Below are 12,534 nucleotides of genomic sequence, written 5' to 3'. Positions count from 1 at the left end.
GTGCTGTGTGAAAAAGATCTGACGATGGAGCAGCCATGGGTCTCCAGCCCCAATAACTGTCATTATTTTACCCTGTATGAGAGCCAGTCTTCTCTTGTAATCATGTAGCTCATTTTGTCTCTCCTCTTCTATCTTGTGGTAGATTTCCTGAGACAATAACCATAGGGATGCCAGGTCAGCACTATCCCAGCCCTGGGATCAGGGGTCCAAAACTTGAGACTTTTGGCCAAGGCCTTGTAATGTCACAGAAGGTGGGCTTTGGTGATGTCATTAATCATGATATATATCAACCGGGGGGGGGGGGGGGGGGGGCAGAATACACCATTCAGGCTTTAAAAAAAATCTGCCAAGTCTAACTTATGATGTGCGCACACATATCTTTCAAGATGGCACTCTTGGCCTGAGATTACTCCTTAAAGACTGGCGAAGAGGACCCAGGCCCTGAGACCTGGCAACCCAAACTCTGCAGCACTCTGTTTCATAGAAGCACCAAATAAGCCTACGGTCAGAAGCATTGACCAGTGTCCATGTCTACTGTACTTTTCCCAGGAACAGCCAGGCAAACAAATGCTTTTCTGATGCTAAAAGACAAACAGCCTTCCTCTTCTGGTATGAGTGTTCTCCTCCCAACATCTGGGATTCAGAGGGAAACTGCCATCTGCCTCTGGACACAGAGGTCCTTTAGTCAAAAAGCAGTGATAAAGTTTGTGTAATACTCTCAATAGGCCTCTGTTAATGCAGTTTGACACCTCTTTAACTGTCATGGCTCAATGGTATGGAATTGTAGTTTTGTGAGTTATTTAACCACCTTGGTCAGAGAGCTCTGGTTCCACAACAACCTACAAATCCCAGGATTCAATAGGATGGAGCCATGACAGTTAAAGCGGTGTCAAACTGAATTAATTCTGCAGTGTGGCAGCAGCCAGGTCAGAGGCTATCATAGCATTTAGCATCAAGGCTTTCCTTGACTTTTTGGGTTTTTTTCTTTTCTTTTTTCTATCCAGTACCATTTCACAAAGGAAGGAAGGAAGGCCGTCTGTTTCAGCCCTGAGTCTATCCACATACAATTCACGATTCCTCTTTTCCTCTTGCCTTCTGCTTTTACCAGCATTATTGGTTTTTCTAGTGAGTCATGTCATGAGTCTTTAAGAATATTCTCTCCTTTTTGTAGTTTCCAAATTATTCCACTGGAGAACAAGCAAGCACACTCTAATTGGGGAATTAAAAGTGGTCAGGAAAGGTTTAAGGGTCTGGAGTTTTCTTTTCCCCATCTATCCCCACTAATTACGTCACAGGCTTACCCAGCATTGTGTTCAGGGCTATAATAGAAATGCAAGAAAGCACTGGGGAAAATCAGAAGTTCAAAATTTGCTCCTATTAAATCATCCTGAAGAGTTTTAAAGACACTAATCCTCAAGCTCCCTTTCAGACTCCACTCATTCCAACAGAGGTGGAAACCTTACAGGGACAGCCATTGGGTAGTAGGCCAAGATGTCTCCTGGTTTGTTAGCATACTCTACTCACCTCCTGCTGGATATCCAGTTTCATAACTAATATCCAGAGTTGGGCATATTTCTGGGTGATGACGACCTGTGGAAATTAGAAGTTATACATGTGCAGGAGGCACACTGAGCAAAGGATAAAACTAAAATAGATGCTAATGGCTTTGCTGATCACCTCACTCCCCCGCCCAGCTCTTTATATTTCCACTTACATGGGAAACAAAGGGAGTTGTATCAAAAAGCAATCAGAGTAAAATGCTCTTTACCCCATCTTATGATCATGTTCCCATACAACCTTTCTTGCCGGATTATTAAGGGATTGTTTCACTTCTAATCAATGTATTGTCCCTCAGGAGCGAAAGCCATCAGCCATTCTGGAAATTCCCCTGGGAAAGCCATTAAGACTTTTCTTATACTGAATATAATGCAACACACCCCTTGAGGATATGAAATGGGGTATAAATCCACCCTATAACAATAATAATAATTAAATATTTATTTATATCCCACATTTCCCTTTTGAGTATCTAGGCGGGTAACAACAGTCCAATATAACATTAAAAAAAAGTACAGTGGAACCTCGCCTTACGCAGGAGAATCCATTCAGGACCCCCCCCCCCAGGAAATGTGAATTCCACCTATGCTTGAGCCCACACAGGCATGCACCTCATTTATCCGAATGGGATGCACCGCCCCGCACACTCCCACGCAGCTTTAGCACATACGCTCAAAGCCGCGCACTGTAGTAACATGATCCTAATCCCCTAGCCCTCCCTCCTTCTGCTAAAATACAAATAAAACATCATACTATATAATAATAGCAGCAGTATCACACATTACACCCAGTTGCATAGAGAATGCAGCTAAAATTTGGAGCACAATTTTTTTTTACAGGAGTGGTCATAGGGAGAGACAGTGGGTAGGTGAGCAATTCAGGTTCTCATTTTGGAGGTTAGTCTGGGAAGGCTCCCCGAAAGAGATCCGTCTTTAGTACCTTTTTTTAAAAAAAATTTATTATTAAAAATACACATTATACATAATATATACAATGTAATACAATAATGACCACAAACAAATACAAAAGGAATCAAAACAAAACAGACAAACAAAAATAAAAACAATAATAATACAAACAAGACATACAAAAATAAACATATAATTATTAACTATACATTAAGCTCTAGTCTTATTGCTCTGTTACAAGAGTTTATTCGTTACTTCTCTCTCTATTCTCTATATCCTATCTTAACCATCTCATCTTATCTTAAACTCTCCCTTTCCACTTTCCTTCCTCTATCGCTTCTCTCTCCTATCTCCTTCTCTTATCCAAAACTCTACCTACTCTTACCTTCCTCTTCACTTACTTTATCTTCCCCTTATCTTAATCTACATTCTTCTATTCTAGTCTTTTAAACTCTTCGTAGGTTATTTATTATTTTCTTCAATTCACTAGTAGCTTCTCATACAAACAAATAGTGACTTCCTATACCAATCTTGATCCATTAGTGTATGTTTTGACTTTCTGATCCTTTATCTCTTTAAAGTGGATCCTACATTCCTTATTCTATATACATATCATAAACAACATCCATAAATGTTAATAGAACCGTAAAGGATACATATGTATAATTCATTCTGCTAATCTTATATTTCATCCCTGATTCTAATTTCAGGTTATAAAGACAGTCGCGGTTCAACCCCATTTTTGTTCCAAAAATTTTATAACCTTATTCCATTCCTCATTTATTTGATTTCCTTGTCCATCTCTCAAGGCTAAAGTCAACTTATCCATTGCTATTGCTTCGTATAGTTTGAGCATCCAATCTTCCATTGTTGGACAGGTCTCATTCTTCCATTTCTGGGCATAACAGATACGTGCTATGGTTACCATGTAAAACAAAATCTTTTCATCTTTCCCTATCATTTTATTATCAAAGATACCTAACAGGTATAATTCTGGAGTTAAGTTTATTGATTTCCCTAAAATTTCGCTGATTTGCCCATTTATCTCTCTCCAGTAGTTTCTAGCTTTTTTACAAGTCCACCAAAGATGGTAAAAGGTTCCAATTTCTTTTTTACATTTCCAACACTTATTATTATTATTTAGTTTATAAATTTTTGCTATTTTTTCCGGTGATAAGTACCAATGGTAAAACATCTTGTAAAAATTCTCACGCAGTCCTTGAGAAACTGTGAATTTTTTCTCCCATTGTGATAATTCTATGGGGTGGCCTATGTTCTTTGCCCACTTAATCATATGCTCTTTAACCACTTCTTCCTCCATTTCATATTTCAATAATAATTTGTATATTTTCCTGATCAAATTGTCCGGATTATCCAACATTAATTTCCCTAGTTCTGACTTTCCTTCCTTAATCTCTATCTTTCGTTGCAAAATCAGAATTACCGGGTTGTGGTCCGAAATTTCTCTATTAAGAATTGACATTACTTTTACATCTCTAATTAGACTTTGTGATATCAAAAACATATCAATTCTGGAAAAAGGCTCATGGATTTCCGAGTGGAATGTATACCCTCTATCTTTCTGGTATAAGTGTCTCCAGACTTCTATCAAGCCATAATTATCCATGAGTTCAAAGAATTGTTTAGGTAATTTACCTTGTGTTTCCTTTATTTTTTTCTCTGAGAATTTATCAAGATTGGGTTGAATTACACTGTTAAAATCCCCTAGAATTATAATATTTTCATATTCATAATTTGCCAATTTTTCTTGGATCTTAAGGTAGAAAGCATTTTTATTTTCTAGGGGCCCATATATGCCTAGTATTAAGCATTTTTTACCTTTCCAGATGATTTCAACACCCAAATAATGGCCGTTTTGATCCTTAAATTTCTTTAGATTCAATGTGTTCTCTCACATAAATAATCACCTCTCTTTTACTCTTGTCAATAGCGGAGATATATTCTTTCCCTAATTTTTTGTTCTTAACTAGTCTTTTATCTTTATTCCTAATACGAGATTCTTGTAGACAAACCACGTCTGCTTTGTTTTTTTCTAAAAAAAGAAAAACTCTCCTTCTTTTCTGGGGTGTGTTTAATCCTGTCTTTATTACCTTTTTAAAGGCCTCTAAAGATGTAATTTGGCAGACCTCCTCCGGTAGGTCGTTCCACATTTTCGGAGCGGCGGCTGGAAAAGTCCTCTGGGAAGTTGCCACCAGCCTGGCTTTCTTCTGTTGTAGTAGAGGACCTGAGTGTGTGGGAAGGATTGTATGGGGGCAGGCATTCCCTCAAGTAGTCTGGCCCCAGGCCATGTAGGACTTTATAGGTAATAACCGACACCTTGTACTGAGCCCGGAAGCTAATAGGCAGCCAATGTAGAGATTTTAAGATAGGTGTAATAGGGTTGTATTTAGATTTACCTACAACCAACCTGGCTGCCATATTTTGATGCCCCAGCCCTAGCCACAATGATCACAGACAAGTCCTCTCTCTGTGTAACCCTTAGATGCGAGCTTAGATACTCTATGTTCTCCATGGGCCTCTTTTCAGGACCAGTAACTACTGCCCTCTTTAACCCCGTACTTCTCCCTATCCAACCTTCCACATCTTTCTTTCAATAGAGTTGTATGATTTTTAAGAATACCTCAGTTCTTGTATGTCTGTGTGCACCTTTGCATATTTCTAAATAGAACAACACACTTTACTGAAACTGGAGCACTCTCTGCAGTTAGTACTGGTATACATAGGTGAAAAGATCCCCGCAGTTAATCTCCTCTCGCAGGCCTCCTTTTATTATAATTTCTCCAAATTTCAAAGAGATGCTAGCAAAGCAGGTGGGGAGCTGCAGAAAACAAATTTACTCCATTTGCAGTATGACTTCAGATATTTAAACATGGCTATCATGCAACCTCTTAACCCTATCTTCTCCGGGCTAACCATGCCCTGCTCCCTAAGTCTCTCCTCATAGGGCATGGTTTCCAGACCTTTCACTCGTTTAGTCACTCTCCTCTTTTTTTAAATTAATTTTTATTAGAATGTATACATAAAAATTTATACAGCAATAATAATATATGTATTGTATATTAAAAAAAACCTGGAAAGCCTCTGATAGAAAAACAATGATATAAATTATATTTTTCTTTCCCCTAAATAATTCCATTTTGCTTGTATACTTAATCCATTTACCTATTGTCTATTACACACTTATTCACAATTCTCTGTGCTTTTCACAAAAGCAAATAGTTATATTTCTTAGTTTAAGGTATAACTACCTTGTTAGGTATCGACTTTTATACATCGTGTTTTTCCCATTTAATTTTCATATGTTTGTACTTTTCTCCATTTGTTTTCGAAATCTTGGTTTGTTTTCCCTGCGATGTACATTGTCAGTTTGTCCATTGTTATTAAATCATAAACTCTTAATTCCCATTCCTCTGTTGTGGGTATAGTCTTTGATTTCCATTTTTTTGCCGCAGAGATCATATATAATATTATCCTAATCTAATGATGAGTCAAGTTAATTTGAATTACATTCACAATATTTAATAGAAACAATTCAGGTAGTGGGGGATATTTATTTCTAAGATTTCCTGCATTACTTTATGTATATTTACCCAATATTTTTTAACCTCTGGACATTGCCACCATACATGATTCAAATGTGGTTTTTTTCCATTTTAGATAGTCTGCAAGGTGTTAAATACCATCTATGAAAGATGTTTAGATAGTTTTCTTTGAGTGTATTACATCTGGTAAATTTCTGATTATATTTCCAAGACGGCTCCCACATTTCTAATAGTATTACTCTGTCAATGTTTTGCATCCATTTTACCATTGTTTCTTTAACAGTTTCTTCCTTCAGCAAATCAATTAAAAGTAATTTATAATTTTTTAAATAAATCCCTTTTCACCTCCTAATACTATTTTGTCAATAGGCTTGGGGTTTCTTGGCAAGTTTCTTCGGTGTGGATTTATCATTAGCATCCTCTGAGGGTGAGAGAGTGTGACTTGCCCAAGGTCACCTAGTGCTTTTCGTGGCCAAGTGGGGATTTGAATCCTGTTATCTAGAGTCATAGTCCAGTGCTCAAACCATATATCATACCTCTGTTGTCCGCTATATAAAATGACAAAATCAAGGTTTGCTTTGGGGGGCAGGGGAATATTTTCATGCCATGGGTAGCTCAGTCTATGGATACAGAAGCTGACATATGTTCCTCTTGACATAATCTCAATACACTACAAACAAACAAAAACTTAATCCCAACCACATCTATTAGGGGGAATGGGTATGTGTGTGGATGTCCAAAAATATACAGAAAACAATGGGATATCAAACCACACATTTTATATTTCTGTATGCAAGACCTTTTAAAAACGCTTTCCACTTCAAACTCAGCATTAAGCAGCCTGAATTCTCTCTCAGAGACTGGCAAGTTGCAGTTCAACTAATCACCTCTAGAAACTGACCCATATAGATATAGGGATGCAATTCTACCATGTGATTTGTCTGACTCTCCCCTTTAAAAGCACAACAAAAAAATCACGTGTTGTTTTGTTCAAGAAGCAAAATACATTAAAGAAATTCTATACCTCTGAATTTTGTTTTCCTCTAAACTTTTTTTGTCGCTGTGAAATTCAGAAAAATACTGGCATACCTCATGAAGTAGATGTGTTCCTGGGTATTACTTCTTTAATAGAAAATTTGGTATTAGGGATAGAAAAAACATGGAAAGAATAGGGATAGGTTTGTGCCCCACAAAAAGGAAGAACATTTCACATGTTTCAACAAACTTTTTAACCAAAATACACAAATGTGAAATAAAACAGCCCCTTCAGGGAAGGTCTATATTCTTCCAAAATGCAGCCGGTGATGACTTTTTCATTCAAGCCCAGACTTCCTTTGCCATGTTTCCAATGGCAATGCTACTTCAAAAAGTCCAGCTAGACAGGATAAGGATAATGGAGGCTACGTAGGTGTAGATGGACTATAAAAAGAAGCTTCAACATGAGAGACTTTGTTAACTAAGGTATTCCAGTACAGTGCTCTCTTGGGAGACATTCCCAGCTAACATAAAATCTGGTTTTCCCTAAAGCAACAGAAGTGTAATGAAGCTGAATAAATATTCTGCTTCTTCAAAAGTTATCGGATTGAAGTACAATTCTACATTTGATGTTTTATTTATAACATTAATACATTCATTATATTAGCATCAATACATCATTCTGAGTCAGTTACTTGATATTCAATCAATACTCTGCTATCACTGAAGCTCTTTCCACATTCTAAGTATTTACAACGGGCCCTTGGTATCTGTTCAAGGACCCCTGTGGATACGAAAGTCTCATTATTTACAATAGAGTAGTAAAAGGGGCAAAATAAAGGTTTGCTTTTTGGAATTTAGATATACATTAATTTTTTTTTCAGATCGTGGATGGATAGATAAGGAATCCGTGGCTATGGAGAGCCAAGTGCATATGGCTTGTCTCTTACGTGGGTTTTTTGATGTAAACGTCGATGTCCACTCTGACTGAAGCTCTTTCCACATTCCATGCACTGATATGGTTTCTCCCCTGTGTGGGTTCTCTGATGTCTACGTAGATCTCCACACCGACTGAAGCTCTTTCCACATTCCATGCATTTATATGGCTTCTTTTGACTATGAGAAAAGGACTTTCCACATTTGATGGACTTCCCCCTTGTGTGGGTTTTTTGATGTGAACGTAAAGACTGACTATGAGAGAAGGTCTTTCCACATTCCAAGCATTTATATGGTTTCTCCCCTGTGTGGGTTCTTAGATGTAAAGTCAGACTAGTCCCTTTACTGAAACTCTTTCCACATTCCATACATTTATATGGTTTCTCCCCTGTGTGGATTCTTAGATGTCTAGTATATCCTCCATTATCAGTGAATCTCTTTCCACATTCCATGCATTTATATGGCTTCTCCCCTGTGTGGGTCCTTTGATGAAGGCGTAAACTTCTATTCTCACTGAAGCTCTTTTCACATTCCATGCACTTATATGGTTTCTCCCCTGTGTGGGTTCTTTGATGTGAGCGTAGACTTCTACTCTCATTGAAGCTCTTTCCACATTCCATGCATTCATATGGCTTCTCCCCTGTGTGGGTTCTTTGATGTGAGCGTAGACTTACACTCTGACGAAAGCTCTTTCCACATTCCGTGCACTGATATGGTTTCTCCCCTGTGTGGGTTCCCAGATGTTTAGCACATGATCCACAATCACTGAAGCTCTTTCCACATTCCATGCATTTATATGGTTTCTCCCCTGTGTGGATTCTTTCATGCCTACGTAGATCTGCACACCGACTGAAGCTCTTTCCACATTCCATGCATGACGTACATGGTTTCTCCCTTGTGTCAGTTCTTTGATAGGAACTTTGACTATTTCCACACTGAATGGATTGATATGGCTTCTCCCCTGTGTGGATTCTTTGATGTGAACGTAAAGACTTACCATGAGAGAAGGCCCTTCCACATTCTATGCATTTATATGGTTTCTCCCATGCGTGTATTTTTTCATGTGAGCGCAGATTTGTACTCTGCCTGAAGCTTTTTCCACATTCTTTGCATTCATGTGGTTTCTCCCCCGTGTGAATTCTCTTATGTGAATATAAGGTGTCACTACGAGAGAAAGTCTTTCCGCATTCTACACAGTTATATGGTTTTTCCCCTGTGTGGCACCTTTGATGTTTCTGTAGATTTGGACTCTGAGTGAAGCTCATTCCGCATTCCATGCACTGATACGGCTTCTCCCCTGTGTGGATTCTTTGATGTCTAGTACATGCTCCCCTATCACTGAAGCTCTTTCCACATTCCCCACACATATATGGTTTCTCCCCTGTGTGTATTCTTTGATGTGAATGCAGATATGTCTTCTGTCTAAAGCACTTTCCACACTCCATGCATTCGTATGGTTTCTCTTTGGTGTGGATTCTGCAATGTATGTCTAAGTGAAATTTATATTGAAATATTTTTCCACAGACAGAACAGCTTACCCTTCTTTTCTCTTTGTAGTTTTCCTGGGGGATCAAGAGTTCACAAAAATCATCCTCCTGAGAAGCAGCTGAGTTCTTCCCATTCTTTGATTGCTTTCTCTTTTGCCTTTTCAGTCCCTTTTGATTTACAAACTCCTTTTTCTTCACGTCATGTTTGGCTGTTTCCCATGTCACCGTAGATGGCTCTACAGAATTCTCCTTCTCCTGGTCATTACCTGCTGAGAAAAAAGATCTCATTAGGAGTTAAATACACAATTCCAGTATCTCATTTGGGATCAAGACCATTCACTGCTTTTATCCAACGTTCTCCTCCTTCATCTTAGTCAACAACATCTACACTTGTTCCTCCATATTCGTTAGGGTTATGGGCAAAAGATCCCCATGAATATAGAAAAACCGCAAGTAACAAAAACACCATGTTTTTATCTGAGAGGACTCCTCTCTAGGAATCTCTAGGTTCTCCAGTGCAACTTTGTGGTCAAAGTCCGACAGCCACTGACCACAGAACTGCACTGGAGGAGCTACAAATGCCTAGTAGAGTATTCTCTCTAGGAATCTCTAAGTCTTGCAGTGCAACTTTTGTTGACAATAGAGTTGCACTGGAGGACCTAGATATTTCTAGAGAAAACATATTAATCAAATCTGTGTATAATGAAATCCGCAAATATGGAGGGATGAGTGTATTTCATTCTGGTCAGTTTCCTCTATTAACTACACCAGACACAGATTTCTGTCCCTTCAGGAATTATCCACTGGAGGTGAGAAAGCTCCTTACCCAGAGAGGCCACGTTTCCATCATCTTCCACCCCGACTTCTTTGCAGAGAGCCATATCGCCCTGATCCAGGAGATCTCACTCCTTGGTGAAATACAGTGCTGTTTCCTCAAAGGAGACTGGGAGCTGAAAGGGGGGAAAAATCACATTTCTCTAATCACAAATCATCTCAAACAAAAATAATTTGGGCGACTCTGCAAATGCTTTTTATAAAAGTATTAAAAATAATTTTTTGAGGATTAATGATTTCACGTGAGCAAAAGAACCGAGTCTGCATTTGTCACGGAGAGCACGCCCAGCTGACCAATCAGAAGGCAGCTGAGGACCAGCCAATAGAATGTGGGCTGGAACTTTTAAAAACTCTGAGCTGACAGTTGGGGGTCAGTTGGAACTTCAGTTAGGGCTGAGAGTGTTGAGAGGGGCAGTTGGGAACTGAACAGTTGAGGGAACACTGGAGTCCATGAGAGGACTAAGGTCCAGGAGTTCCTGAGGGAATAGTTAGTTGAGGCTCGGAATCCGAAGAGTGAGGGTTCCAGGGATAGAGAAAGATGGTGAGGGGTAGAGTCTGAGTGGGAAAAGGCTCCCTACCATTATGCTGCCAGGGCTCTAGGAAAGAGAGTGGCTGGAGTATAATATCCTGCAGGATAGTTTTAGCTTTGGGGACTGTTAGGTCTAAGAGTAAGAGAAAACCTTAGTAGAAACATTGAGTGAATCTTAGTTATAAGAAACGGGTGATTTAGATAGTGAGTTGTAAACCCAGCAGCAACAGTAACACAGTAGAGCAGGGGTAGGCAACCTGCGGCCCGCGGGCCGGATGCGGCCCAGCGAGGCCTTGGGAACGGCCCCAGCCTGGTCCTGCCGCCGATTGCCGCCGGGGCCTTTGGGGGGCAATTGTCTATAGAAGCCTCAGAAACATGCATTTATATTAACATTTTATAAAAAATCAGCAATTTTTTTCATGTGTCCTCCATTTTTTTTTAAAAAAAGTGTCTTCCATTTGAAAATTTTGTCCTACATTTGTCCTGGTTTATTTATATATTTAATTTTAAATTTTTTTTAATTATTTATTTTTTGGCTTCGGCCCCCCAGTTGTCTGAGGGACAGCAACCCGGCCCCCGGCTCAAAAAGATTGCCTACCCCTGCAGTAGAGAGTACAACTGCAACAAAGTAACACATGCCTGAACTAACAGCTGTTTAATACCACTTAGTTCAAGTCATATCTGTTTAAACCCCTTTGTTCAATAAAGTTCTTATTTTGGTTTACCTAAAGGCTTGTCAGTCATATATATTATATCCACGCTACTATATTAGATAATAAGGTGAACCTGCCATCTAAGAAAGGGGATCCGTTACATATTTGGTGGCCAGCGGTGGGATGAGAAAAGCCCAAGCGTCTGCCATCGTAAAAGAGGGACTCCATTACATAATTGGTGGCAGCATTGGGATAACAACAGTCCCAGGCGCTTGCCATTATAAAGAAAAGGATTGTGGTTTGGGGTATCCATTACAGCATTCTTCTTACATCATTTCCCCCAGACTAGGCCTCTGGTGCTACTGAACTGTCTGTGAAGGAGACAAAGGGGGGGGGGGGTTGCTTAGCTGCTGCATGCCATATATTTAGGGTTGCCATAACTGTCAACCTCCAAACCGGGACAAATGTTTTAAAATGTAGGACAAATGTAGGACAAAAATTACCCACCCCCCGAATGTAGGACATGTTTATAGAATGGAGGACGTGTGAAAAAATTTAATGCTTTTTAAAAGTATGAATATAAACGCATGTTTCTTAGCCATGCTCAAAATGGAGGACATTTGGGCATTATTCCTAGACAGATGACAGAAATGTACTTCCCTCTCTGGCCAAACACCCGTCCTCATTCAAAAACACACACGAAGCACATTTGGGCATTGAACATGGCTTTATTTAACATGGCCTCTTGCATATTTCAGAGGCTTATTCCATAATCAAACCCTTTGGGTTTAACACTGAACATGGGTTAACATGGCTATGCATATTGGATATGTCAAGGTGGTTTAACAAGAAGTGGATTTGCATTCGATTTCAGGTTTCTTACCCCAATAGTACTTCTCAGAAGTGTGTACTTGGTCAAGGTACTTTGGTTTTTCTTCACTGCGCATGAGTTTCTAAAAATCAGAGCAACTTACATTGGCCATGCCTCAGAGGCTTGCTGATATCAATATCACCATCACCATCATCATCCCCATCATTGTCACAACAAGGCAGACTTGTTAACATTAAAAGCACCAAAAACACACAGAAAAC

The 12,534-nt window shown here is 39.2% G+C and overlaps 1 protein-coding gene across 2 annotated transcripts in view; it reads right to left on the bottom strand.

Moving 5' to 3' along the window:
* Positions 1–2,573: 2,573 nt before the first annotated feature.
* LOC121922979 (zinc finger protein 883-like) overlaps positions 2,574–12,534 on the bottom strand; it is a 12,925-nt gene continuing 2,964 nt past the window's right edge. Inside the window, exons 2-3 of one of the 2 annotated variants that reach the window (XM_042453009.1) lie at positions 10,253–10,376; positions 2,574–9,695 (exon numbers count right to left, since the gene is read on the bottom strand). In XM_042453009.1, the coding sequence (XP_042308943.1) occupies positions 7,918–9,695; positions 10,253–10,307 (1,833 nt within the window). In that variant the 5' untranslated portion in view covers positions 10,308–10,376 and the 3' untranslated portion in view covers positions 2,574–7,917. The remainder of the gene's footprint in view (positions 9,696–10,252; positions 10,377–12,534) is intronic. The other variant, XM_042453010.1, reaches the window with a different exon arrangement.

The sequence above is a fragment of the Sceloporus undulatus genome, chromosome 2 (assembly GCF_019175285.1).
Source record: "Sceloporus undulatus isolate JIND9_A2432 ecotype Alabama chromosome 2, SceUnd_v1.1, whole genome shotgun sequence".
NCBI classification, from domain to species: Eukaryota; Metazoa; Chordata; class Lepidosauria; order Squamata; family Phrynosomatidae; genus Sceloporus; species Sceloporus undulatus.
The sequence above is the reverse complement of the archived record's forward strand: the minus strand, read 5'-3'. Positions and strand labels throughout refer to the sequence as shown.